The sequence below is a fragment of the Theobroma cacao genome, chromosome 2 (assembly GCF_053813885.1).
Source record: "Theobroma cacao isolate CCN51 chromosome 2, ASM5381388v1, whole genome shotgun sequence".
In the NCBI taxonomy this organism is placed as follows: Eukaryota; Viridiplantae; Streptophyta; class Magnoliopsida; order Malvales; family Malvaceae; genus Theobroma; species Theobroma cacao.
This window is the reverse complement of record NC_142640.1, coordinates 8829893-8854829: the sequence shown is the minus strand read 5'-3', so window position 1 is coordinate 8854829 and position 24937 is coordinate 8829893. Positions and strand designations below refer to the sequence as shown.

At 37.9% G+C, this 24937-nt stretch overlaps 1 protein-coding gene across 1 annotated transcript; it reads left to right on the top strand.

The window, feature by feature from the left end:
* The first annotated feature begins 583 nt into the window (after nt 1-583).
* LOC18608507 (Zinc finger, C3HC4 type (RING finger) family protein) lies at nt 584-24813 on the top strand. Its single transcript, XM_007043241.3, has 13 exons — nt 584-1166; nt 1264-1993; nt 3293-9279; nt 13333-14897; nt 15340-15603; nt 16500-16720; nt 17046-17317; nt 17592-20610; nt 20691-20823; nt 22072-22595; nt 22694-23602; nt 24017-24193; nt 24330-24813. The coding sequence occupies exons 1-13, from the start codon at nt 823-825 to the stop codon at nt 24525-24527; spliced, it is 14343 nt and encodes a 4780-aa protein (XP_007043303.3). The 5' UTR covers nt 584-822; the 3' UTR covers nt 24528-24813.
* The last annotated feature ends 124 nt before the right edge of the window (nt 24814-24937 follow it).

Below are 24937 nucleotides of genomic sequence, written 5' to 3'. Positions count from 1 at the left end.
TTGTAGTTAGGTTAAATTATACTTCACCTACGTATTAAATAAAAATAAAAAGAAAAATAGATAGTTATCAAATGATATACTTGTCTTTTAATTTAAAATTAATTTTAATAATCAACAACATTATCTTTTTTAGAGGATGAGTTTATTTTTCATCAATTTTTAGAGAATAAAACAATATTTTTCAAATTAAAAGGAGTAAGTGTATTTTCAGTCAAATCCGAAAGCTTTTGTAATTTTCTCTTATGAAATTGAATAATTTATTTTAAAAAAATTACATAGTAGTAATAATTTATTCTCCATAACAAAACGCATAAATTTAAAGAAAAGGACACCTGATAATTATAAAGTGTGGAATTTGATTTATATTCATACAAAAGCATCCAAATTGGTGACGTTAACTTACAATGGACCTTTTGGCAAGAAGAAAATAAAAAAGCATAGATAGTGCGTGCATTTGTCTACGGATACCGTCAGCGTCTTTCACAAATTATTTCCTCGCTTTGCATGTTACTTTAGCTTTCAGAATTCCAAGGTCTTGTGGACCGTACAAAGTACGCCTACTCAGGAGAAACCAAACGACAAATATTATTTTCGTTCCCGTAAGCCATAACAAATCTCTCACCGCCTGTGGACCTTTAACTGCTAGCTCTTTAGGACAAAGCTTTTGCCTCTCCTAAATGTTTTTCTCTTCCTTAAAACTGACGCAAACTCTCTCTGGTCTGCTCGTAAATATATCCATCTGCATGGCTTAATTCCAAGTTTTCCCCGTTCATCTAATTCTTTTTTTTAAAAAAACCATTGCCGGCGAAAATAGAAAACAGTATGGAGTCGCCGGCACGGGACTCGATTCTGCTCGAAGACTTTGGGCAGAAAGTGGACTTGACCCGGCGGATCCGTGAGGTCCTACTGAATTACCCGGAGGGCACGACCGTGTTAAAGGAACTCATTCAAAACGCCGATGATGCCGGCGCCACCAGGGTCCGTCTCTGCCTTGACCGCCGGCCCCACGGGTCGGATTCATTGTTGTCGGATTCTTTGGCGCAGTGGCAGGGTCCATCTTTACTTGCTTACAACGACGCTGTTTTCACGGAGGAAGATTTCGTTAGTATTTCTAGAATTGGCGGGAGTAGTAAACATGGTCAGGCCTGGAAAACTGGCCGATTCGGGTAACCGCTCTCTCACATTTCTCTCTAATAATCTTCAACTTGTTTCTTCTTTTTTTTCCGCGTTTTATTTATTTATTTAATTAATTTCATCTTCCAGGGTTGGATTCAATTCGGTTTATCACTTGACCGATTTGCCCTCATTCGTGAGTGGCAAATACGTAGTACTATTTGATCCGCAGGGTTTTTATCTTCCCAATGTATCAACGGCCAATCCTGGAAAAAGAATCGACTATGTTTCTTCTTCAGCTCTTTCAATATACAAAGATCAATTCCTTCCCTATTGTGCATTTGGCTGTGATATGAAAAATCCTTTCACCGGAACTTTATTCCGTTTTCCCTTGAGGAATTTGGATCAAGCTTCCCGAAGTAAGCTTTCACGGCAAGCTTACTCGGAAGATGATATTTCCTCCATGTTTTTACAGCTTTTTGAGGAAGGAGTTTTCTCCTTACTTTTTCTTAAAAGTGTATTGTCTATTGAAATTTATATGTGGGATGCCGGAGAATCTGAGCCGAAAAAGCTTTTATCATGCTCTGTTAACTCCCCCAATGATGACATTGTTTCGCACCGGCAGGCTCTTCTAAGATTGTCAAAATCAGTTGTTAATAATACAGATAATGAGGTGGATGCTTATTCAGTTGAATTCTTGAGTGAAGCAATGATGGGAAGTGAATGTAGAAAGAGGATTGATACTTTTTATATTGTACAAACAATGGCTTCAGCATCTAGTAGGATTGGTTCTTTTGCGGCTACTGCTTCCAAAGAATATGATATGCACCTGCTACCTTGGGCATCAGTTGCGGCATGTGTATCTGACGATTCATCAGATGTAATTTGCGGTGCTTAATATGTCCTTGTCATTTACTTCAGTTATACCCATATGCTCTTGCCTTATTTATTTATATCTCTTATAGCAATTTCCTTTTGGAAGATTAATTTTGTTTTCATTATTCTTTTTTCATGCTTCAATTATATATTCTGAGTTGTTCTCATTTCATAGTATGGCTGCTTTGTGTTTTAGTTTATGTGTTTTTGTTAATGCTAATGAGTCTTGGCTAATGTGTAGGGTATTGTAGATAATTGATGTCATAGCCTCATGAGTTAGGGAGTCTGACATGCTTTTGAGGACCATTAAGCTGATGTTCTCTTTTACGGTACTATGACAACATGGACTATGTTTCAAAGTTTTAGGTGATGTAGACATGAAACATCTGACATGGTAGAAGTTTTGCATTAGAAAGAGCTTATTTCTTAGAATCCTTAATCATTTTCCCAATTCTGCATAGGAGCATAATAAGCATTTTGTATGTTTTACTACAAACCAATTTGTAAACAATAGTGGAATACATGGCCAGGCTGGTGAAAAGGATGTCCTAGAACTTATGTGGAAGATGATATGAAATGTATATTTCCTTCTTCTTTATGATCCCACTTGGAGGTTTTAGCAGGATACTTTTACCCAATAACATGCTTTTGAGTTGCTAGTCTGGGATGTTATAACATTGAAAACTTCCTTTCTTTAATCTAATTTGACTTTATGTTGAATTTATATGCAATTTGTAGCTCTTGTTTATAAAATAATAAAGAAATTACATATTGCATAGGACATTTTTTGAAATCCTTTCTAGACCAAGTTTCTGTTTTGTTAAACACCAATATTTCCTTTTAGAAAAGTTTGGTTGCTGTTGGAGAGTAGCTGAGTGCCTGAGTCAGCAAGTTGGAATATCTGATCTTTTGTTTTGACATAGTTGTTACTAATATGTGCACGAGTCTATAACTATAAATGTACATATGTTTTTGTGCACACTGCATTCTCATTTATCTATTTTATTTACTTTTTGGTGCTCTAGTAGTTATCCTTTCAACTGTCTCATAATCCTATTCCTAATTACTCTTTATATAGGCTTCTGAATTTTAGTATTCTTTCTTTGAAGATTCTCTGGTTTTATCTGAGAAGATTTGTTTATTATATTAATTGGTTAACCTTGTTGTTTTCTACATAAGTATATTTAAGTTTCAACAAAAGCAAGAGAAGTGCCCCTTTTTGGTTTGAGTGGTTAAGTACCTTTTTTTTGACTTTTTGCCTTTAATTGTAAAATCCTATAATGATGTGATGTGTTTTGAGCAGAATGCTGCGCTGAAGCTTGGTCAAGCATTCTGTTTCCTTCCGTTGCCGATAAGAACTGGGTTGATGGTGCAAGTTAATGCATACTTTGAGGTCTCCTCAAACCGTCGTGGTATTTGGTATGGAGCAGATATGGACAGAAGTGGAAAAGTTCGTTCTATCTGGAATAGACTTCTTTTAGAAGATGTTATAGCTCCTATTTTTATGCAAATGCTTCTGGGTGTGCAAGAGCTCCTAGGTCCAACAAATTCATACTATTCTTTGTGGCCTAGAGGTTCTTTTGAAGAGCCATGGAATATTTTGGTTGAGCACATATACAAAAGTATTGGTAATTCTCCTGTGCTATATTCTGATCTAGAAGGAGGAAAGTGGGTGTCACCAATAGAAGCTTTTCTTCATGATGAGGAGTTTGGAAAGAGCAAGGAACTTGCTGAGGCCCTGCTGCAGCTAGGAATGCCTATTGTCCATTTGCCAAATTACCTGTTTGATATGTTTCTGAAATATGCTACTGGTTTTCAGCAAAAAGTGGTCACTCCTGATGCAGTGCGGCATTTTCTTAGGTCATGCAATACTCTTATGAGCTTGAGCAAATCTTACAAACTTGTATTATTGGAATATTGTCTTGAGGACTTGATTGATGCTGATGTAGGTACATATGCTAATAACCTGTCATTGATTCCTTTGGCAAATGGTGATTTCGGTTTATTCTCTGAGGCCACAAAAGGGGTTTCTTATTTTGTATGTAATGAGTTAGAATACATGCTGCTTCAACAAATTTCTGATAGAATAATTGACCGGACCATTCCCCTTAATATACTGAGTAGGCTCTCTGGTATTGCAAGGTCATCAAAAGCAAATCTTGCTATTTTCAATGTTCAGCATTTTGTTAAGTTATTTCCTAGATTTGTACCTGCTGAATGGAGATATAAAAGTAAAGTTCTCTGGGTACCGGAGTCATCTTGTGCTCATCCAACTAAATCATGGTTTGTGCTATTTTGGCAATATATTCGGACTCAGGGTGAGGGATTAGCATTGTTTGGTGATTGGCCCATCTTGCCTTCAACTTCTGGGCATTTATATCGACCTTCTAGACAGTCAAAGCTTATCAATGCTGAGAAACTTTCTGATAGAATGCAAGAAATCCTTGTCAAGATTGGATGCAAGATACTTGACCCGGATTATGGAGTTGAGCATCCTGATTTGTCTCATTATGTATTTGATTCCAATTTTTCAGGTGTTTTGGAATCCATTTTTGATGCCATCTCTTCTAATGGCAGCATGATACAAACATTTAGTTGTAATTTGACGGCTGAAGACAGGAATGAGCTACGTGGATTTCTTCTTGATCCAAAATGGTATATTGGAGACTCTGTTAACAGTTCTAGAATAAAAAATTGCAGGAAACTGCCCATTTATAGAGTCTACACTGAAGAAACTGTTCAAGAATTTTGTTTTTCTGATTTAGAGAATCCTCAAAAGTACTTACCCCCTTTAGGCATACCTGCATATCTTCTTGGAGGTGAGTTCGTTTTTTGCTCCTCAAATAGTGAAGAAGAGATTTTGTTAAGATATTATGAAGTTGAAAGAATGGGGAAAGCTCGTTTTTACAGGCAGCAAGTATTAAATAGAATAAAGGAAATGCATGCTGAAGTTCGTGATAGTGTTATGCTTTCTGTTTTGGAAAACTTGCCGCAGTTGTCTGTTGAAGACACATCTCTTCGGGATTACTTGAGGAATTTGGAATTTGTACCTACCGTAAGTGGTGCAATTAAATGTCCATCAGTGCTCTATGATCCTCGTAATGAAGAATTATATGCTTTGCTAGAAGACTCTGATAGTTTCCCTTTTGGCCCTTTCCAAGAATCTGGTATCTTGGACATGCTGCAGGGTTTGGGCCTTAGGACATCTGTAACTCCTGAGACAGTCATAGAAAGTGCTCGACAAGTAGAGCGAATAATGCGTGAAGATCAGGATAAGGCACATTCAAGAGGTAAAGTACTTCTTTCCTACTTAGAAGTAAATGCAATGAAATGGCTTCCCAATCAATTAGGTGATGATCAAGGAACTGTAAACAGATTATTCTCACGAGCTGCAACTGCATTTAAGCCTCGCAACCTGAAATCTGACATGGAAAAGTTTTGGAATGATCTCCGATTGATTTGCTGGTGTCCGGTGTTAGTTTCTTCTCCATTTCAAGATATACCATGGCCTGTTGTATCATCCAAGGTTGCTCCCCCAAAGCTTGTGAGATTGCAAACAGACTTGTGGCTTGTTTCGGCAAGCATGCGAGTATTAGATGGTGAATGTTCATCCACAGCATTGTCATATAACCTTGGATGGCTATCTCCACCAGGGGGGAGTGCAATTGCTGCCCAGTTACTTGAGCTTGGGAAAAACAATGAGATTGTTAATGAACAGGTGCTCCGTCAGGAGTTAGCTCTAGCAATGCCAAGGATATACTCTATATTAGTGAACATGATTGGTTCAGATGAGATGGACATTGTAAAGGCTGTTTTGGAAGGGTGCCGTTGGATTTGGGTGGGAGATGGGTTTGCAACTTCTGAGGAGGTAGTTCTTGATGGTCCTCTTCATTTGGCTCCTTATATTCGTGTTATACCAACGGACTTGGCAGTTTTCAAGGAGTTATTCTTGGAGCTTGGTGTCCGAGAGTTTTTGAAGCCTGCTGACTATGCTAATATTTTAGGTAGAATGGCTGCCAGAAAAGGTTCCTCTCCCCTTGATGCTCACGAAATCGGGGCAGCAATACTGATTGTCCAGCATCTTTCGGGAGTTCAGTCTGTTGAGCAAGTTAAGATCTATTTACCAGATGTATCAGGGAGGCTAATCCCTGCTAGTGATTTAGTTTATAATGATGCCCCCTGGTTGCTTGGATCAGATGACTCTGATAGCTTATTTAGTGGTCCATCTGCTGCAGTCTTGAATGCAAGGAGAACTCAGAAATTTGTTCATGGAAATATATCTAACGAGGTTGCAGAGAAGCTCGGTGTCTGCTCACTTCGTAGAATTTTGCTTGCTGAGAGTGCTGACTCAATGAATTTGAGTTTATCTGGAGCTGCTGAAGCCTTTGGACAGCATGAAGCCTTGACAACAAGGCTCAAACATATACTTGAAATGTATGCTGATGGACCTGGAATTCTCTTTGAGCTAGTTCAAAATGCTGAGGATGCAGGGGCTTCTGAGGTGGTCTTTCTTTTGGATAAAACTCAATATGGAACTTCTTCTGTTCTCTCTCCTGAAATGGCTGACTGGCAAGGCCCTGCCCTTTACTGCTTCAATGATTCTGTATTTAGTCCACAAGATTTATATGCTATTTCTCGTATTGGTCAGGAAAGCAAACTTGAAAAGCCTTTTGCAATTGGAAGATTTGGACTGGGCTTTAATTGTGTCTATCATTTCACAGACATTCCCACATTTGTTTCTGGGGAAAACATTGTTATGTTTGATCCTCATGCTAGTAATTTGCCTGGGATCTCTCCCTCCCACCCTGGACTGCGAATAAAATTTGTGGGTAGAAAGGTGTTGGAACAGTTTCCTGATCAATTTTCTCCATTATTATATTTTGGCTGTGACTTGCAGCAGTTTTTTCCTGGCACTCTCTTCCGTTTCCCTCTTAGGAATGCTAGTGTTGCCTCACGGAGCCTGATTAAAAAAGAAGGATATTCCCCTGATGATGTTATGTCTCTCTTTGCTTCTTTCTCTGCTGTGGTTTCTGAAGCTCTACTTTTTCTTCGTAATGTGAAGTCTATCTCCATTTTTGTGAAGGAAGGAGCTGGTCATGAAATGCAACTTATGCATCGTGTACAGAGAAACTGCATTAGGGAACCAGAAATGAATTCTGATGCTTTGCATCAATTGTTTGGCCTTATTGATGTAAAACAGCATGGTGGAATGGATAAAGACCAACTGCTGAAGAAATTGAGTAAGTCTATAGATAGAGATTTACCACATAAATCTCAGAAGATTGTGGTGACAGAACAAAACTCATCTGGTACTATGTCACACTGTTGGATAACTGCTGAATGTTTAGGCAGTGGACGAGCTAAAACCAACAGTGCAGTTGCTGATGACAGGGTTCATAAATCAATCCCCTGGGCGTGTGTTGCTGCTCATATACATTCTGTCAAGTTGGATGGGGAAATGAGTGGTGCCTTTAGCCAGGAAAATGCTTGTGCTAGTGATGCTTTTCAATTTTCTATGGCTTCCATTCAAGATAGGAAGAACATTGAAGGCCGTGCTTTTTGCTTTTTGCCACTGCCAATCAGTACTGGTCTTCCAGCACATGTTAATGCATATTTTGAGTTGTCATCAAATCGGAGGGACATCTGGTTTGGTAGTGACATGGCTGGTGGTGGGAAAAAACGCTCAGACTGGAATATTTACCTCCTGGAAGATGTTGTTACTCCTGCATTTGGTCACTTGCTTGAGAACATTGCTTCACTGACTGGTCCCTCTGAATTGTTCTTTTCATTTTGGCCAACAACAACAGGATTAGAGCCTTGGGCATCAGTGGTTCGGAAATTTTATATTTTCATTGCTGAGTTTGGTCTTCGTATACTGTACACAAAAGCCAGAGGGGGACAGTGGATTTCAACAAAACAAGCTATTTTTCCTGATTTTGCCTTCTGTAAGGTTCATGAGCTTGTTGAAGCATTATGTGATGCTGGTCTACCTCTTGCAAATGTTCCCAAACCTGTTGTAGAGCGATTCATGGAGGTCTGCCCATTATTGCATTATCTGACGCCTCAATTTTTGAGGTCTCTGTTGACTCGGCGAAAACGTGCTTTCAAGGACAGGAATGCAGTGATCTTGACCCTTGAATATTGCTTACTAGACTTACAAGTTCCCATTAAAGCTGATTGTTTGTTTGGTTTACCTCTGTTACCTCTTACGAATGGCTCATTTACAACATTTGAGAAGAATGGAGCTGGTGAAAGAATTTATATTGCAAGGGGAGATGAGTATGGTCTTCTCAAGGATTTACTTCCACAACAGTTAGTCTATTGTGAACTTCCGGAAGTGGTCCATAGCAAACTATGTGATTTGGCCCAAAGTGAGCAATCGAATATCTCTTTTTTATCGTGCCATTTGCTTGAGAAGCTGTTTTTGAAGTTACTTCCAGCTGATTGGCAGCTTGCTAAAAAGGTAACCTGGGTTCCTGGTCATCAAGGCCAGCCAAGTTTAGAATGGATAAAATTGCTGTGGAGCTATTTGAAGTCATGTTGTGATGACCTCTCAATATTTTCTAAGTGGCCTATACTGCCAGTTGAAGACAATTACCTCTTGCAAGTAGTTAAAAGTTCAAATGTGATTAAAAGTGATGGATGGAGTGAGAACATGTCTACTTTGTTGCTAAAAGTTGGTTGTTTATTTTTAAGGCATGACATGGAAATACAGCATCCGCAGCTGGAACTCTTTGTTCAGTCTCCAACAGCAAGTGGAATATTGAATGCATTTCTGGCAGTGGCTGACAATGGTAAAATGGAGAGCATTGAGGGGCTTTTTGTTGATGCATCAGAAGGGGAGCTGCATGAACTTCGTAGTTATATTCTTCAGTCGAAGTGGTTCCTTGAAGAGCAGATAACTGACTTGCATATTGACATCATTAAACACATTCCTATGTTTGAGTCATATAGAAGTAGAAAACTAGTCAGCCTCAGTAAACCTATCAAATGGCTTAAACCCAATGGCATTCGTGAGGATCTATTAAATGATGATTTTGTACGTGCAGAATCAGAAAGAGAAAGAATCATTCTTACAAGGTATTTGGATATTAGGGAGCCATCAAAGGTGGAATTCTTTAAAAGTTATGTTCTTAATCACATGTCAGAATTTCTTTCACAGCAGGGAGATTTTCCTGCCATTTTACATGATGTGAAGCTTCTACTTGAGGAAGATATCTCCATCAGATCTGCACTTGCTGCAACACCTTTTGTCTTGGCAGCAAATGGTTCTTGGCAGCAGCCATCCAGGTTTATTTATTTAAATATCTTTTACTTGTTTTTCAAAGCGTATATTTTGTTTTCTTGTGTGCTTGCAAGTTCTGCAACTATGGAAGTTCATTCACACCAATTAACTTAGTTATGCTGCAATGCTTCCATTATTCACTCAAATCAGGGAATATTGGTCATTTTGGCACGGGCATGAGAGGTCATGTTTGGCACTGGGGAAAGTAGGAAGAAAATAATTTTGATCTTCTGTTTGATACCGCAATCCAGCAGAACAGGGTTAGATGGGGAGATTGATTGAGAATTGACATGTGGCTAGTTGTTTGAGTTTTGGGCTGAATTGCTTCCAGTTTTTGCACAATAACTATCACGACCCAAATTCCGGGCCATGACCGGCGCAAGGGTCCAATAGACGTAATCCACTAAACCCAAGCAAGTCTATTATTTATCTTACTTATAATTCCATCTAATATCACTAAGTCATATTTCATAACTTTGAATCAAAATAGTGATATACATTGTCAACTCGTACTGGCATTACTCCTTAAAAATTTACATACAATGTCTACAACATATATTTTAATAATTTACATTAAGTTCGTCTATACAAAACAAAATAACACTTGACTTCCAGCGGAGTGACTCGGATGAATATACAGCTACCGAATGTCAAGACACCTACCAAAAGATGGACACAGGTCTACAAGGACACCTCTTCCTAGTTACCGGCTGCCTCGTGATCTGAAAACATGAATTTGAAAATGGTGAGTATAAACCCAGTGAGTGAACAAGGAAGGGAACAAGCAACAACAAGAAGGGAGAATTTAAAATCATGATGCACTTGTTTATGCAATTTAGTTCCATTCATATTAAAAACCCCTCATTTTAAACTTAACTCATTTTGTCCTAAATGTTAGAAGTCCATGTTTAGATATGGTAGCAAAGAAGTGAAAAATAGAGTAACAATTGGACAAGATAGGAGACAAAACAGAAAGTTTTTGGCTGCAACGAGAATGAATTTCACTGCAGCGAAATTGTTACCCAGAAACAAAAAGTTTTTCGCTGCAGCGAGAACTAGTTCTGGTGAAAGGTCCTCAAACCCGAAAGTTTCTCGTCGCAACGAGCATGACTTTCGCTGCAGCGAAAACAGAACAACAAGAGAAACATTTTTCCTCACTCAACAAAAAGTCATCCTGCTAAACTAACAAAATCAACATAAAACTCATGAAAATTCTCAAAGTACAATGTGTCAAATTTCACATATATGTCAGTCATATATTACATTCATGAGCTTTCATTTCATAAATCTAGATATGCATAATTACATAGACAAACATCAATATCATCATAATCACTCTCGGCTCATGTACATCCCCTTACATCGTGCACATAGTCGGCACCATCATGTGCATCCCCCCACATCGTGCACAATCAGTGCTATCGTGTACATCCCCCCACATCGTGCACACGGGCACTATCATCATCTATCTCTCACGACACCACCATCATCGGCATGTGCATTCTCCACCTTGTGCACACACACGGTTACAGTCATTATATACAATATCATTCATCATGCACAACACACACACACACACACATATATATATCATCATAATACAATAGTGCATGAATCCATAGCAATCACATATTACAATATAAAATCATTTTTCAAAAGCTTGTTCTCAAGGCACTTGTTTTCATGAAAAACTTGATAATTCATTCAAATGGGTGGCAGTTACATTATATATCCCAAAACAAGTTTTGAAGGCAGTCCACTCACAGGTGTCAAAAATTCGGATTCCGGGTGCACTCAGACTAATAGTCCTCAGGCGCAATTCCTTTGCCTTCTCTAGACGTCTCACTACCTTGACAAATAATAAAGTTGAGGAATTTACTGTATTATCCCTAAATTGATATAAACTAATTTAAATTACTAATGCTTGATATGTAAATGTAAAAATACGTCCGATTACCGCTTAATCGCGGTATCGATTAAATTCGATCGATCACCCGATTAATTGACGATTGTGTCCAAATCACCTCAAAATTAATCCATTTCTCCTCTAATACCTTAATTTACCACATACCATTTAAATAAAATCAAATTCAGCATTAGAACCCTCATAGTTTCTTATAGAAAAATTCGGTCATTTGGTGTACTAGCATCGAATTTTTTTTCTACATAACCATATCACCTTAATTCATCATTTTTCAAGCCATTTTCCTTGAAATAAAAACAATCCCTCATTGATATTCAGCCCTCATGGTTTGACCAACAAGGAATCCTAGAGAAATTGAATATTTCTTTTGTGTTTTTGTTCATAACTATGCTTAACTATCCCTAAATACTAACATAGTCTAAAATCAAATTATTCCAACAACAATTCCTTTTCCATACTCATTTTTCAGAATTGAATTCATCATGATAACTCAATATTCAATAATGGAAATTAAGAACAAAAGCATGGGTAAGTTAGGTATCAAGAAGAATTAAAGAAATTTTAACTTACCTAGCTTGTTTCCTTAATTTTTTTACTTTTTCTTTGAATTTTCACCTAGGTTTTCTTGTTTTTCCCTTTGTTCTTCCTTTGTACTTGTTGCTGGTTGCCTAGGCCGAATATGGTGAGAGAATTGGGGATTTAATGGGCTGATTTCTATAGAAAATAATAAAATAATCAAGCATGCCACGTGTCACATGTTTATTGGCCCAATTTTTTTTTAACTTTTTGACTTTTTCTTCTTAATTTTTCACCACAAATGTTCTGGTATTTATCCAATCCTTCCCTTGGTCTTGACAAGTGCTGGGGCGAAAATTTACCGATTTGCCCCCGGGGCGAAAAAATTACGATTTTGTCCCTATACTCCGAAATGTACCGGAATCATATTATTTCTACTTTTCAACCTCAAATAACACTAATATTGATCAATATTAACCAAATGGGGCAAAAATTGTTTTACAAAAGTTCCCGTTTAGTCCTCTAGTGACAAAATTATCAGTTTGCCCTTGTGCTCCAAAAATATCAGGAATCACAATTTTTCATTGCTAAATATTATTTTATACTCCAATAATCATAATTATATTTCATATAATTATTCTCGGTCAAATGTGATCAAATCTTGGCTAAAAATCTCCATTTTATCATCAAATGGTAAAATGACCGTTTTGTCACTAATCGGTCAATTTTCTTGATAGACTCCAAACTGGACTTTGAACTCCGAATCACTATTCTAAGCCATTCTGTGGGTTTAAAATTTTCAAATTCCTCTTAGAATTTCTATTTGAACTAGTTCAAGGCTCGATTTAACTTAGTTGTACCACTCGGTACAATACCGTCTTTTAATCGAGCTTGACAGGGTCTCACAATAACCCTTAGGATTTGTTATATTACACAAATTTGTACTTAATGCTCACAATCATTTTTTCTCTGACAACCTCATAGTAGTTTTTGGTTAGCTATAATGCTAAACATTTCTTAATATGCTTGCCAGTTTACCTTTCTGCTGAGGACAATTTATTAGGTTGAGTAATTTCATGAGCGTTATAAAGATAACGGGGAAATATGTTAAAAACTGAAAAAGTGTTTGTGTTTTAAGAAAGCGATAATACAAAATTTTGGACCAAATGCCCATGTGTTTTTATTTGAGATTGCCATTTCTGATCTCATTGTAGGTGTTAAGACTCAAGTTTTATGACAACGTCCTTAGAACATAAACTTTCTTCTTAGTGGTAATCATTACATATAGTTAGGTCTTGTTATGATCTAATTAGGTAGTTTGATACTTAAGTTCCACTTGTTCTTCTTCCTATATTTCTGTCTTCTTGTGCTTTGTTTGTTAGACTGAGTTTCTATGTTTCTTTGTCTCTTATAATGTGGTTTTGAGCAACCAATGGAACTCAGGAAAGTTTAGATAAACAGTTCTTTGAAGGTTTCTGTTTCTGCAACAAACCTATATATTTAATATATTGTTTGTTTTTCAGTGTCTCCTGAGGTATTTTCTGTTATCAATTTCTCACTATGATGTTCTTTTGAGGTATTTTCTGTTATCAATTTCTCACTATGATGTTCTTTCCAGGCTTTATGATCCTCGAGTCCCTGAGCTACAAAAAGTGCTCCACAAAGAAGTTTTCTTTCCTTCTGAGAAGTTCTCAGATCCTGAAACCTTAGACACTTTAGTAATCCTTGGACTTAGAAGGTCTTTGGGCTTTATTGGTTTACTTGATTGTGCTAGATCTGTTTCTATACTGCATGAATCTGGGGATCCACAAGCAGCAACTTGTGGGAGGAAGTTGCTTCTCTATTTAGATGCTCTTGCATGTAAGCTTTCATCAGAGAGAGAAGGTGATGTAGAACAAATAATCTCAAACAAGCTTCCAAAAAATGATCCTGCATCAGAGGGCAATGACAATGAGATGCCAAGTGCCCTATTTTGTCGGAATAGCGATATTATAGATGGTGATGCAGTTGATGTTGACTCCTCTAATAGGGAGAATACTTGTAAGGATGATATAGACATTGACAATGTTATAGGCAACTTGATTGATAATATGCCTGAAGAAGATTTTTGGTCTGAAATGAAAACCATTGCTTGGTGCCCAATTTGTGTCAATCCGCCTTTGCAAGGACTCCCATGGTTAAAATCCCCTAGCCATCTAGCATCCCCGAGCATTGTGAGACCTAAATCACAGATGTGGGTGGTGTCCTCAACTATGCATATCCTAGATGGTCAATGTGAGTCAATATATCTACAACGTCGACTTGGTTGGATGGATCAGCTAAACATACATGTTCTTTCCACACAATTAGTTGAGCTGTCTAAGTCCTACTGCCAGCTGAAGTTACATTCATTGGTGGAGCCTGATTTTGATGCTGCACTGCAACAGGGCATTCCAATGCTTTATTCTAAATTGCAAGAACACATTGGTACTGATGATTTTATGGTGCTGAAACTAGCTTTGGATGGTGTTTCCTGGGTTTGGATTGGGGATGATTTTGTTTCTTCAAATGCACTTGCATTTGATTCTCCTGTGAAATTTACTCCTTATTTGTATGTTGTCCCATCTGAGTTAGCAGAATTTAGAGATTTACTCTTGGAATTAGGTGTCAGACTCAGTTTTCATATTTGGGACTACTTCCATGTTCTACAACGCCTACAGAATGATGTGAAGGGGCATCCATTATCAGCTGAGCAATTCGGTTTTGTCAACTGTGTCCTTGAAGCCATTGCAGACTGTTCATCAGACAAGCCATTTCTTGAGGCTTCTAATACTCCATTACTCATTCCAGATTCATGTGGTGTTTTGATGTCTGCTGGGGAGCTTGTGTATAATGATGCACCATGGATAGAAAGTAGTGCCCTGGTTGGGAAACATTTTGTACATCCAAGTATCAACAATGATTTAGCAAATAGATTGGGTGTAAAATCGCTCCGTTGTCTCTCTTTAGTAAGCAAAGATATGACTAAAGATCTGCCATGCATGGACTTTGCAAGAATAAATGAACTTCTGTCTCTGTACGACAACAATGAATTTTTGTTGTTTGACCTTCTTGAGTTGGCAGATTGCTGTAAAGCTAAGAAGCTACACCTAATATTTGACAAGAGGGAGCACCCTCACCAGTCTTTGCTGCAGCACAACTTAGGTAATCAATGCTACTTCTAGAATTTTTATAAGTTTGATAAACCTGAGATTTGGGACTTTGGTTCTGCAAGAAGATGGAATTTGCGTTTAAATGTTTCTTTTGTCACTGCATCTGGTTGGAATTGGTAGATTAGGCTATGATTGATGTTTGTTGTACAGTTATAAGTTCTGTCTAGATCATGGACCCTAGTGGTTAAATGGAAAATTAGCTTATAACATGTTAGGATGGTGCTAGAGCTATGCAAATTTGCCTGCAAAGTCAAATCCGTTTCTAAAATGCTGGGGTGCAACTTTCTGTAGTAAAATTAATCAGCATCTTGTCCTGCGGTGAGGTTATTATATTTGATATTTTGTAGTTCATATCTGGAAACACTTTGCCTAGCTTCATTCTTTATTGTCAACCTGATGATTGCTCTGAATATTGTTTTATTTTACAAGTGCAGCTGAATTTCAAGGGCCTGCCTTGGTAGCTATTCTGGAAGGGGCCAGCTTGAGTAGAGAGGAGATAAGTGCCCTTCAGCTGCTCCCTCCATGGAGACTTCGTACTAATACTCTAAACTATGGTTTGGGATTGCTAAGCTGTTACTTCATATGTGATCTCCTCTCTATTATTTCTGGTGGCTACTTTTATATGTTTGATCCTCGTGGTGTAGCACTTTCTGTAGCTTCAAGCCATGCTCCGGCAGCAAAAATGTTTTCTTTGATTGGTATTTTGTCTTCCTGGCCTTTTCTTTTTCTTCCTAAGTATGCTTTAGTGCTTGATTTGGTGAAGTCTTTGCTCTCATAAAATAGACCATTTTCATTTGGTTTGTGTTTTGACTACCTTACGGTCATACATAATTGAGATAGAAGAATTCTACTTGGAATCTTAAGTATAATCTTTGGATGAAGATTTGTGGCTAATTGTTGATAGTGATAAGATCAGCCTTAACCGTGTTCTCCTGCACATTACGGTTTCCTTCCTTCCAAAATGCATTCCCCTCCCTAAGATTTTAGATGCTAGTCTGAACTTTTACCACTTCATCTTCACTTCTCCGTGCTAGCTTATTGAAGAGCTGATTTGTTTTTGGCATAACACTCAAAAGCCCTTGAACTATTTAAGAAAATTCAATTAAGTTCTTATTATTTTATTGCGTTTAATCAACCTCCTATTTTTTTATCTTGGGTTAGGTAAGCCTTTATGACTAATGGTTAACTAATTGCCATTAGTCAACATGCTATTTGTCATTTTATGTCAACATGGCGCTGATGTGAAGGGTGAAAAATGCCACGTGGTCATGTCATCATGCCACATCAACATGCAAGTTATTATCCATGATGATATGGCAATATGTCACGTCAGTGCCACATGACATAAAATTACAAATAGTATTTTGACTAAGTCAACCATTAGTTATAAAGGCTTCTTTGACTCAAAATAAAGTATAAAGGCTTTTTTGGCTCAAAATAAAGGTATAAGGGCTTATTTGATCCAAAATAAAAGTACAAGGGCTTGATTGAACGTAATAAAAGAATAAGGGCTTATTTGAATTTTTTTAAATAGTTTAGAGGCCTTTTTAGATGTTATGCCTTTGTTTTTTTTTTTTTTTGGATTTGATTGCAGGTACTAGTTTGACTGAAAGATTTCGCGATCAGTTTATTCCAATGTTGATTGATGAAAAAATGCCATGGTCATCATCGGGGTCTACAATTATTCGCATGCCTCTATCATCAGAATGCTTGAAAGATGGACTTGAATTGGGATTGAAGAGAGTAAATCAAATAATTGACAGATTTTTGGAGCATGCGTCTAGGATGCTCATTTTCTTAAAGTCAGTTTTGCAGGTAAAGTTTCATCGTCTTTGTATTCCATTCTTTCCCCTGTAACAATCGACATTTCTGGCCTACCATTGCACTTTCCCTGTTTCTATGTTTTGCCAGCCCCCTTATCTATGAAGGAGTTGGTGGCCTGAGAAGTTCAGCCCAGGACTTTTAAAGCACCCAAGCACTTTTGGCTTGGGACAATAACCAGTTAGCCAACTGCCACTACATAATTCCTATCTGTCATTTTGTAATGTTAGGGAAGAGATAAGAAGTTATGTTATAACTTACCATGCCTGTACCATTTTCTTATTAAAGATATAATCACCATCTAAACTCAAACATCCAGGTCTCACTTTCAACGTGGGAAGAAGGAAGTACACAGCTTCGTCAGGATTATTCTGTTTTTATTGATTCGTCGTCTGCTATCTTAAGGAATCCATTTTCTGAAAAGAAGTGGAGGAAGTTTCAAATATCCAGGTTATTTAGCAGCTCAAATGCTGCAATTAAATTGCATGCAATTGATGTGAACTTGTTGCAAAAGGGAACTAGATTCGTGGACAGATGGCTTGTTGTGCTCAGCCTAGGTTCTGGACAATCCAGAAACATGGCTCTTGATAGGTATGGTTAATGTAAATTGTTTCTAGGTCATTATTCTCTGATTTATCAATATTCTTTGCAACACCCCTCCCCCCCTTCTCTTCCCCCAACTTTTATTAATTAACTTTTGTTGGTTTGCAGTAATTCAAAATGCTCTATGTTTTCTTTATTTAGAATAAAAGTTGGCATTTTTCTGTACATATATCCCTGCTCTCTTTTTATTTCCCATTTCTCCCTAAGATATATCAGCAGTATTGTTGATGTTCTTTAACACTGCCCTCATCTTTATTCACAGGCGCTATTTAGCCTACAATTTGACACCTGTAGCTGGAGTTGCAGCTCATATATCCCGAAATGGTCATCCAGTTAATGGTCATTTAACAGGCTCCATTATGACTCCTCTTCCTCTGTCTGCTGTTATAAATTTACCAGTCACTGTCCTTGGGTGTTTCCTTGTGCGCCACAATGGTGGTCGCTATCTTTTTAAATACCAACATAATGAAGGATTGCACAAGGTGCAGCCTGATGCTGGAGATCAGTTGATTGAAGCTTGGAACAGAGAACTGATGTCTTGTGTTCGTGATTCCTATATTGAAATGGTAGTGGAAATGCAGAAATTAAGAAGAGAACCTTCAACTTCTAGTATTGATTCAAGTTTCAGTCAGGCAGTTTCTCTGTCTTTGAAGGCTTATGGAGATCAAATTTATTCCTTCTGGCCAAGGTCTAATGGTTATGTATTGAGTAATGGGGCTGATGATAATAGTGAAGCTGATTGGGAATGCCTGATTGAACAAGTTATAAGGCCTTTCTACACCCGCCTGGTTGACCTACCAGTATGGCAGTTATACTCAGGAAATTTAGTCAAGGCTGAGGAAGGTATGTTTCTCTCCCAGCCTGGCAATGGGGTGGGTGGTAATTTGCTTCCAGCTACAGTTTGTAGCTTTGTGAAGGAACACTATCAAGTTTTTTCAGTACCATGGGAGTTGGTGAATGAAGTGCATGCCGTGGGAATTACAGTTCGAGAAGTTAAACCTAAAATGGTCCGTGATCTTTTGAAGGCTTCATCGACGTCTATTGTTCTTCGATCTGTTGATACTTTTATAGACGTTCTTGAGTACTGCTTGTCTGATATTCAGTTCCCTGAATCATCAAGTTGTCATGGAGATGATATGTTAATGGATCCCATTAACCCAAATGCTTTTCATAGAGTCACTAACGAAGTTGGTAGCAGTTCTGATTCAGTACCAATGTCTAATTTGCGGACTTATCATGGCTCCTCTTCCCAGAATGCAGCCATTTCAGGTGATGCACTCGAAATGGTCACAAATTTGGGGAAGGCTTTACTTGATTTTGGCCGGGGAGTTGTTGAGGATATTGGTAGGGGTGGAGCCTTAGTTCAGAGAGATGATGTATCTGGTAGCAGCAGCAGTAAGAATGTGAATGGAGACCCAAGACTTTTATCAATAGCTGCTGAGGTCAAGCGCTTACCATGTCCAACTGCAACAAATCATTTAGCACGCTTGGGGTTTACTGAACTTTGGTTAGGAAACAAGGAGCAACAGTCATTGATGATGCCTTTAGCAGCAAAATTTGTCCACTCAAAAGTATTGGATAGATCAATTTTAGCTGATATTTTTTCAAAACGTGCCATTCAAACATCACTTAACCTGAAGAGTTTCTCATTTCACTTGATGGCTACTCATATGAGGTTACTTTTTAATGATAACTGGGTGAATCATGTCATGGAGTCAAATATGGCTCCTTGGTTTTCCTGGGAGAATACAACAAGTTCCGATGGTGGAGGTGGTCCTTCCCCTCAATGGATAAGAACCTTTTGGAAAAGCTTTGGTAGATCATCAGAAGATCTCACTCTCTTTTCTGATTGGCCTTTAATTCCTGCCTTTCTTGGTAGGCCAATTTTGTGTCGTGTAAGGGAGTGCCATCTGGTCTTCATTCCACCTCCAGTTACAGATCCAACCTTTGGGGATGGCATCATCGATGCGGCTGCAATACAACATGATCTAACTGGAGTATGTGTCAATCAAACATCTGAATCTGATTCAATTAAAAACTACATTTCAGCTTTTGAAATAGCCAAAAATCGTTACCCCTGGTTGTTATCATTGTTGAATCAGTGCCACATCCCTGTATTTGATGTTGCTTTCATGGACTGTGCTGCCTTTTGGAATTTTCTTCCTGCATCTAGCCAATCATTAGGGCAAGTTATTGCCTCCAAGCTTGTCGCGGCTAAACATGCTGGCCTTTTACCTGAACTTACATCGTTTTCTGTGTTAGATCGAGAGGAACTTCTTAATGTTTTTGCTCATGATTTCTCTAATAATGGTTCCAGTTATGGAAGAGAAGAACTTGAAGTCTTGTGCTCATTACCCATATACAGAACAGTTTTAGGCTCATGCACACAATTAAACAACCAAGAACACTGTATAATCTCATCGAATTCATTTCTTAAACCATGCGACGAGCGTTGCCTGTCTTATTCCACAGATTCAATAGAATGTTCACTACTTAGAGCTCTTGGGGTCCCTGAGTTGCATGATCAAGAAATTTTGGTAAGGTTCGGTCTGCCTCATTTTGAAGAAAAACCTCTGAATGAGCGAGAGGATATATTAATTTATCTTTACACAAATTGGCAAGACCTCCAAGCAGATTCTTCTGTAGTTGTAGCTCTAAGGGAAACTAATTTTGTTCGGAATGCTGATGAATTTTCTTCTGATTTCTACAAGCCTAAGGACTTGTTTGATTCAGGTGATGCTTTGCTAGCTTCTGTATTTTCTGGTGAGAGGAAGAAATTTCCTGGTGAAAGGTTTAGCACAGATGGGTGGCTCCGTATTCTACGGAAAGTGGGCCTTCGGATGGCAACAGAAGCTGATGTGATACTTGAATGTGCCAAAAGAGTAGAGTTTCTTGGAAGTGAGTGCATGAAGTCTACTGGCGATTTTGATGATTTTGGAACAGATATGACCTATCATGGTGAAGTCTCTATGGAAGTGTGGACTTTGGCTGGATCTGTTGTTGAAGCTGTGCTCACAAACTTCGCTGTTCTTTACGGAAACAACTTCTGTAATCAGCTAGGGGAGATTTCTTGTGTACCGGCTGAATTAGGCTTGCCAAATGTGGGTGTCAAGAGAGTTCTTGCTTCCTATAGTGAAGCGATTTTATCAAAGGACTGGCCTCTGGCTTGGAGCTGTGCTCCTATACTCTCTAGACAAAATGTTATTCCTCCTGAATACTCTTGGGGGGCACTCCACCTGAGGAGTCCTCCAGCCTTTGCTACAGTCCTAAAACATCTACAGGTATGAAAGTTCACTTTCCTTGTGTTTTCATCTGACATAGCTAGCATGTAAAGCACACAACTAACCAGCATTTGACACAGATTATTGGGAAAAATGGTGGTGAAGACACTCTTGCTCACTGGCCTACTGCATCAGGCATGATGACTATTGATGATGCTTCTTGTGAAGTTTTGAAATATTTGGATAAAACATGGGGTTCCCTCTCTTCTTCAGGTTACTATGTTATTTGGCTATCAACTGCCTCTAGAATGGAATGAATTTCTACCAACTTCTTTATATTTCTACAAATTCTTTTAGAACATCATTTTGTTTATATTTTCTGATTTTTAAATACTACAGGTGAAAAAAAAGTTTGTCAAATGTTAAGCATTTAACTTAGAACCAATAGGCGATAGGTGGAGTGGCACAGTGCACAAATTCCATGAACAAAGCAACTTAAAACCAATTTGCTAGATTCTAGTCCTTGGTACTTGATTACTCATATAAAATGCAAGTGTTCCACTCTCCTCTCATCTCAAAATAGAAACTGATGTCTCTCTTTATTGTCATGATGTGTGTGTATGCGTATGTGTAGGTTTAGTTGATTGATTTGCTGTTTATTAACACAATGCAGCAAGATTTTATTGTTCATGATTTGGAACTCTCTAAAAGATAGATAGATGCATAATTCATACACACAGAGATGTATATATCCTCTGGTGGAGAATATTGGAGTGGTTATAGTTTTCAAAAGATGATTCTTTCCTTTGCTTTCTTTTTTTTTTTTTTCTATTTTTTTCTTTTTTTGAGTTCATGAACTTCCTTTTCTAAACTTGTTTATAAAATTTAGGTATGCATTGGTATTATGCAAATTCATAAAATTCACTATTTCTTTAGAGGTTCCTGAATTAATTAGTTTATTGCAGCCTTCTTTTGCACCTAAAATATACCTTTACCAGCTTGCTAAGATTTGTTTAGTAAATTTGTGCATCTGCAGCAGTTGGGCTTGAGTCTGAATACTCATCATTGTAGGCGTCTATCATTTTGTTTGCTTTTGAAGATGCTGCTTATTCACGTTCATCTTATGATACTGTAGCTTCTATTTACATAATTCAATGAAACATAGATTGCTTTCCTGTACATTTCAACTGATATGTTAAAGGAATATTTTCATTATATCCTTAGAAGACAGGACTGACTAATGGAGAAATGATACCTGTCTTGAATATTGATTTATGCTTTTCCATTCTCTTCATAACCTTTTTCTTAACAAGTTCTCCCTCTTAACTGCGTAGACAATTCATGGCTATTTGGTTGGTAATAACAGTATTGTGTCTTTGATTTCCTCACACTATTTACTGTTCTTTTAATTATTGATAAGTGCATTGAATCTTGGTTTATGTAAGTTTACTTTTTGCACATTATAATGTTGGAATTATATAGTTAGAAGTGACTAAAAGTATGAAAGTTTGGCTTATGCAGATATAGCAAAGCTGCAAGGAGTAGCATTTCTGCCTGCTGCAAATGGGACACGCCTCGTGCCAGCTAACTCTCTTTTTGCACGTTTGATGATTAATTTGGCACCATTTGCTTTTGAGCTTCCTTCTTTATATCTTCCTTTTGTGAAGATTCTTAAGGACTTGGGACTTCAGGACATGCTGTCAGTCGCTTCTGCAAAAGATCTTCTGTTAAATCTGCAGCAAGCATGTGGATATCAGCGCCTAAATCCAAATGAACTTCGTGCTGTGATGGAAATTTTATATTTTGTCTGTGATGGAACTGTTGAGGCAAATACGCTTGATAGGGTTGACTGGAAATCAGATGCTGTTGTTCCAGATGATGGTTGCAGACTTGTTCATGCAAAATCTTGTGTCTACATTGATTCATATGGCTCTAGATTTGTTAAGCATATTGACATTTCCAGGTTAAGATTTGTTCACCCAGATCTTCCTGAGAGAATATGTACATTCTTGGGCATCAAAAAGCTATCTGATGTTGTCACAGAGGTAGATTGATCTTGTTCTGTTGACTTTCTAGTTTTCATTGTCTCCTTCTAGAATATAGAGCTTTTGTGTTCATTCAATGTATATGCTTGAGTTTGCAGGAACTCCATAATGAAGACAATTTAGAGTCTTTGGATAGCATTGGGTCTGTCCCGTTAGCTGTTGTCAGAGAGAAGCTGTTAAGCAGATCCTTTCAGGATGCTGTGTGGACTCTTGTAAATAGCATAGGCAGTTGCATTCCAGCAATTAATAATATGGCTTTGGGAACTGTACAGAGTTCTCTAGAATCTGTTGCGGACAAGTTGCAGTTTGTTAAGTGCCTTCATACTCGTTTTTGGCTCTTATCAAGGTCTCTAGATATTACCTTTGTATCAAAGGATTCTGTAATTCAAGGGTGGGAGAATGGATCTAGACATCGGACGCTTTACTTTGTCAACATGTCTAAAAGCTGCATTTTAATTGCTGAGCCTCCTGCTTTTATATCTGTTTTTGATGTTGTTGCAACTGTTGTAAGCCAGGTTTTAGGATCCTCTATTCCATTGCCTATAGGATCTTTGTTTTCCTGTCCTGAAGGGTCTGAGGCTGCAATCGTTGACATTCTGAAACTGTGTTCTGACAAGAGAGAAATTGAAGCCACTAGTAACAGTTTGATGGGCAAAGAAATAATGCCTCAAGATGCTCTTCAAGTGCAACTTCACCCGCTGAGGCCATTTTATAAGGGAGAAATAGTGGCTTGGCGGTCTCAAAATGGAGAGAAGTTGAAATATGGTAGAGTTCCAGAGGATGTCAGACCTTCAGCAGGCCAAGCCCTCTGGAGGTTCAAGGTGGAAACAGCACCAGGGATGTCTGAATCTCTTCTTTCTTCACAGGTTTTCTCATTTAGAAGTGTATCAATGGGAAACAATGCTTCCTCAGCAATCTTGCCTGAGGATAATCGTTTTATGACTGGTAACAGGACTTATAATGAGATGCCAGAAAGTTCTGAAAGAGGCAGAAGAAAATCTTCCCAGGTTTAGATCTTTGTCTTGCTAACTTCTAGTGCTTTTATTGGTTTGCTTTGATGATACTTGATATGTCATTGACTTTTGCTTCATTTACTTACACATAACCATGTGGATTCTGTACTCATTGGAATCCCCATTTGTGTCACTGTGGTAATATCCCAACTCCTTGAGAATACTGATTGATGGAAGTTACAAATGTAAACTTAAATTTTTTAGATACCATGAAGCTACATCTTAATTGATTCAGATGCCCTTAGAATCATAAAGGATTTGTAAAATGAAAGAAATTCTGCCTTCATGTGAAGAGCCTGTTACTGCTGTTGTTCCATGGAAATTATTAGTAGTAGAATGGACATCAGTCTTTACTGTACTGTTTTATCAGATAGCAACTGATAATGTTTTCTTTATTGTTAAATGCAGCCTATTAAAGAACTTCAGTATGGCCGAGTGTCGGCTGCAGAATTGGTTCAGGCAGTTAATGAGATGCTTTCTGCAGCTGGAATCAACATGGATGTGGAGAAGCAGTCTCTATTGCAGAAAACTATAACACTTCAAGAACAATTGAAAGAATCCCGAACAGCACTTTTGCTTGAACAGGTTAGATTTTTGCATGTTAAAATGATTTTGCAAAATCTAGCATCGTAGTCTGTATTTTAAAACTTAATGCATAGCTACTTTTGTGCTTAAGTCTTATTGGAAGATGAGTTTTGAATGTTATGGACGAAATCTACAGGAAAAGGTTGATATAGCTGCAAAGGAAGCTGATACAGCAAAAGCAGCATGGGTTTGCCGGGTCTGTTTGAGCAATGAAGTTGATATGACGATAGTTCCTTGTGGGCACGTGCTTTGTCGGAGATGCTCATCTGCAGTTTCCCGGTGTCCATTCTGTCGGCTTCAGGTAACAAAAACCATCAGAATTTACCGGCCATGACAATGCAAGTTCTTGAATAAGTTATTTGTGTTTTTTTGCCCCTTTACAAATGGCATTGATTTTATTCGACTCACTTAAATTCATTTTTCTCTCCATTTTGAAGAAGTGGTAAGAAAGTTGTATAATAGGTATGGACACAAATCTTGTGATGTTGTGGATCCTCTAGAGATGCGTCATAGTGTCTTTTGCATTTCCCCAGATCCTTGTATATACTGTAAAGTAGAGGAGATGGAAATTTATTATACCATCTTCGATATTTATAGTAAAAGAGAAAGCAAATTGATGACGTTGTCAGTGTTTTTTTTTCTTTTATTTTTTATTTGGAACTTGGATGAACGCGTTCTTGGATCCACGTTGATTGCATCCTCTCTAAGCTTTTGGATGTAATGTAATTGGGTTATAATCCATAA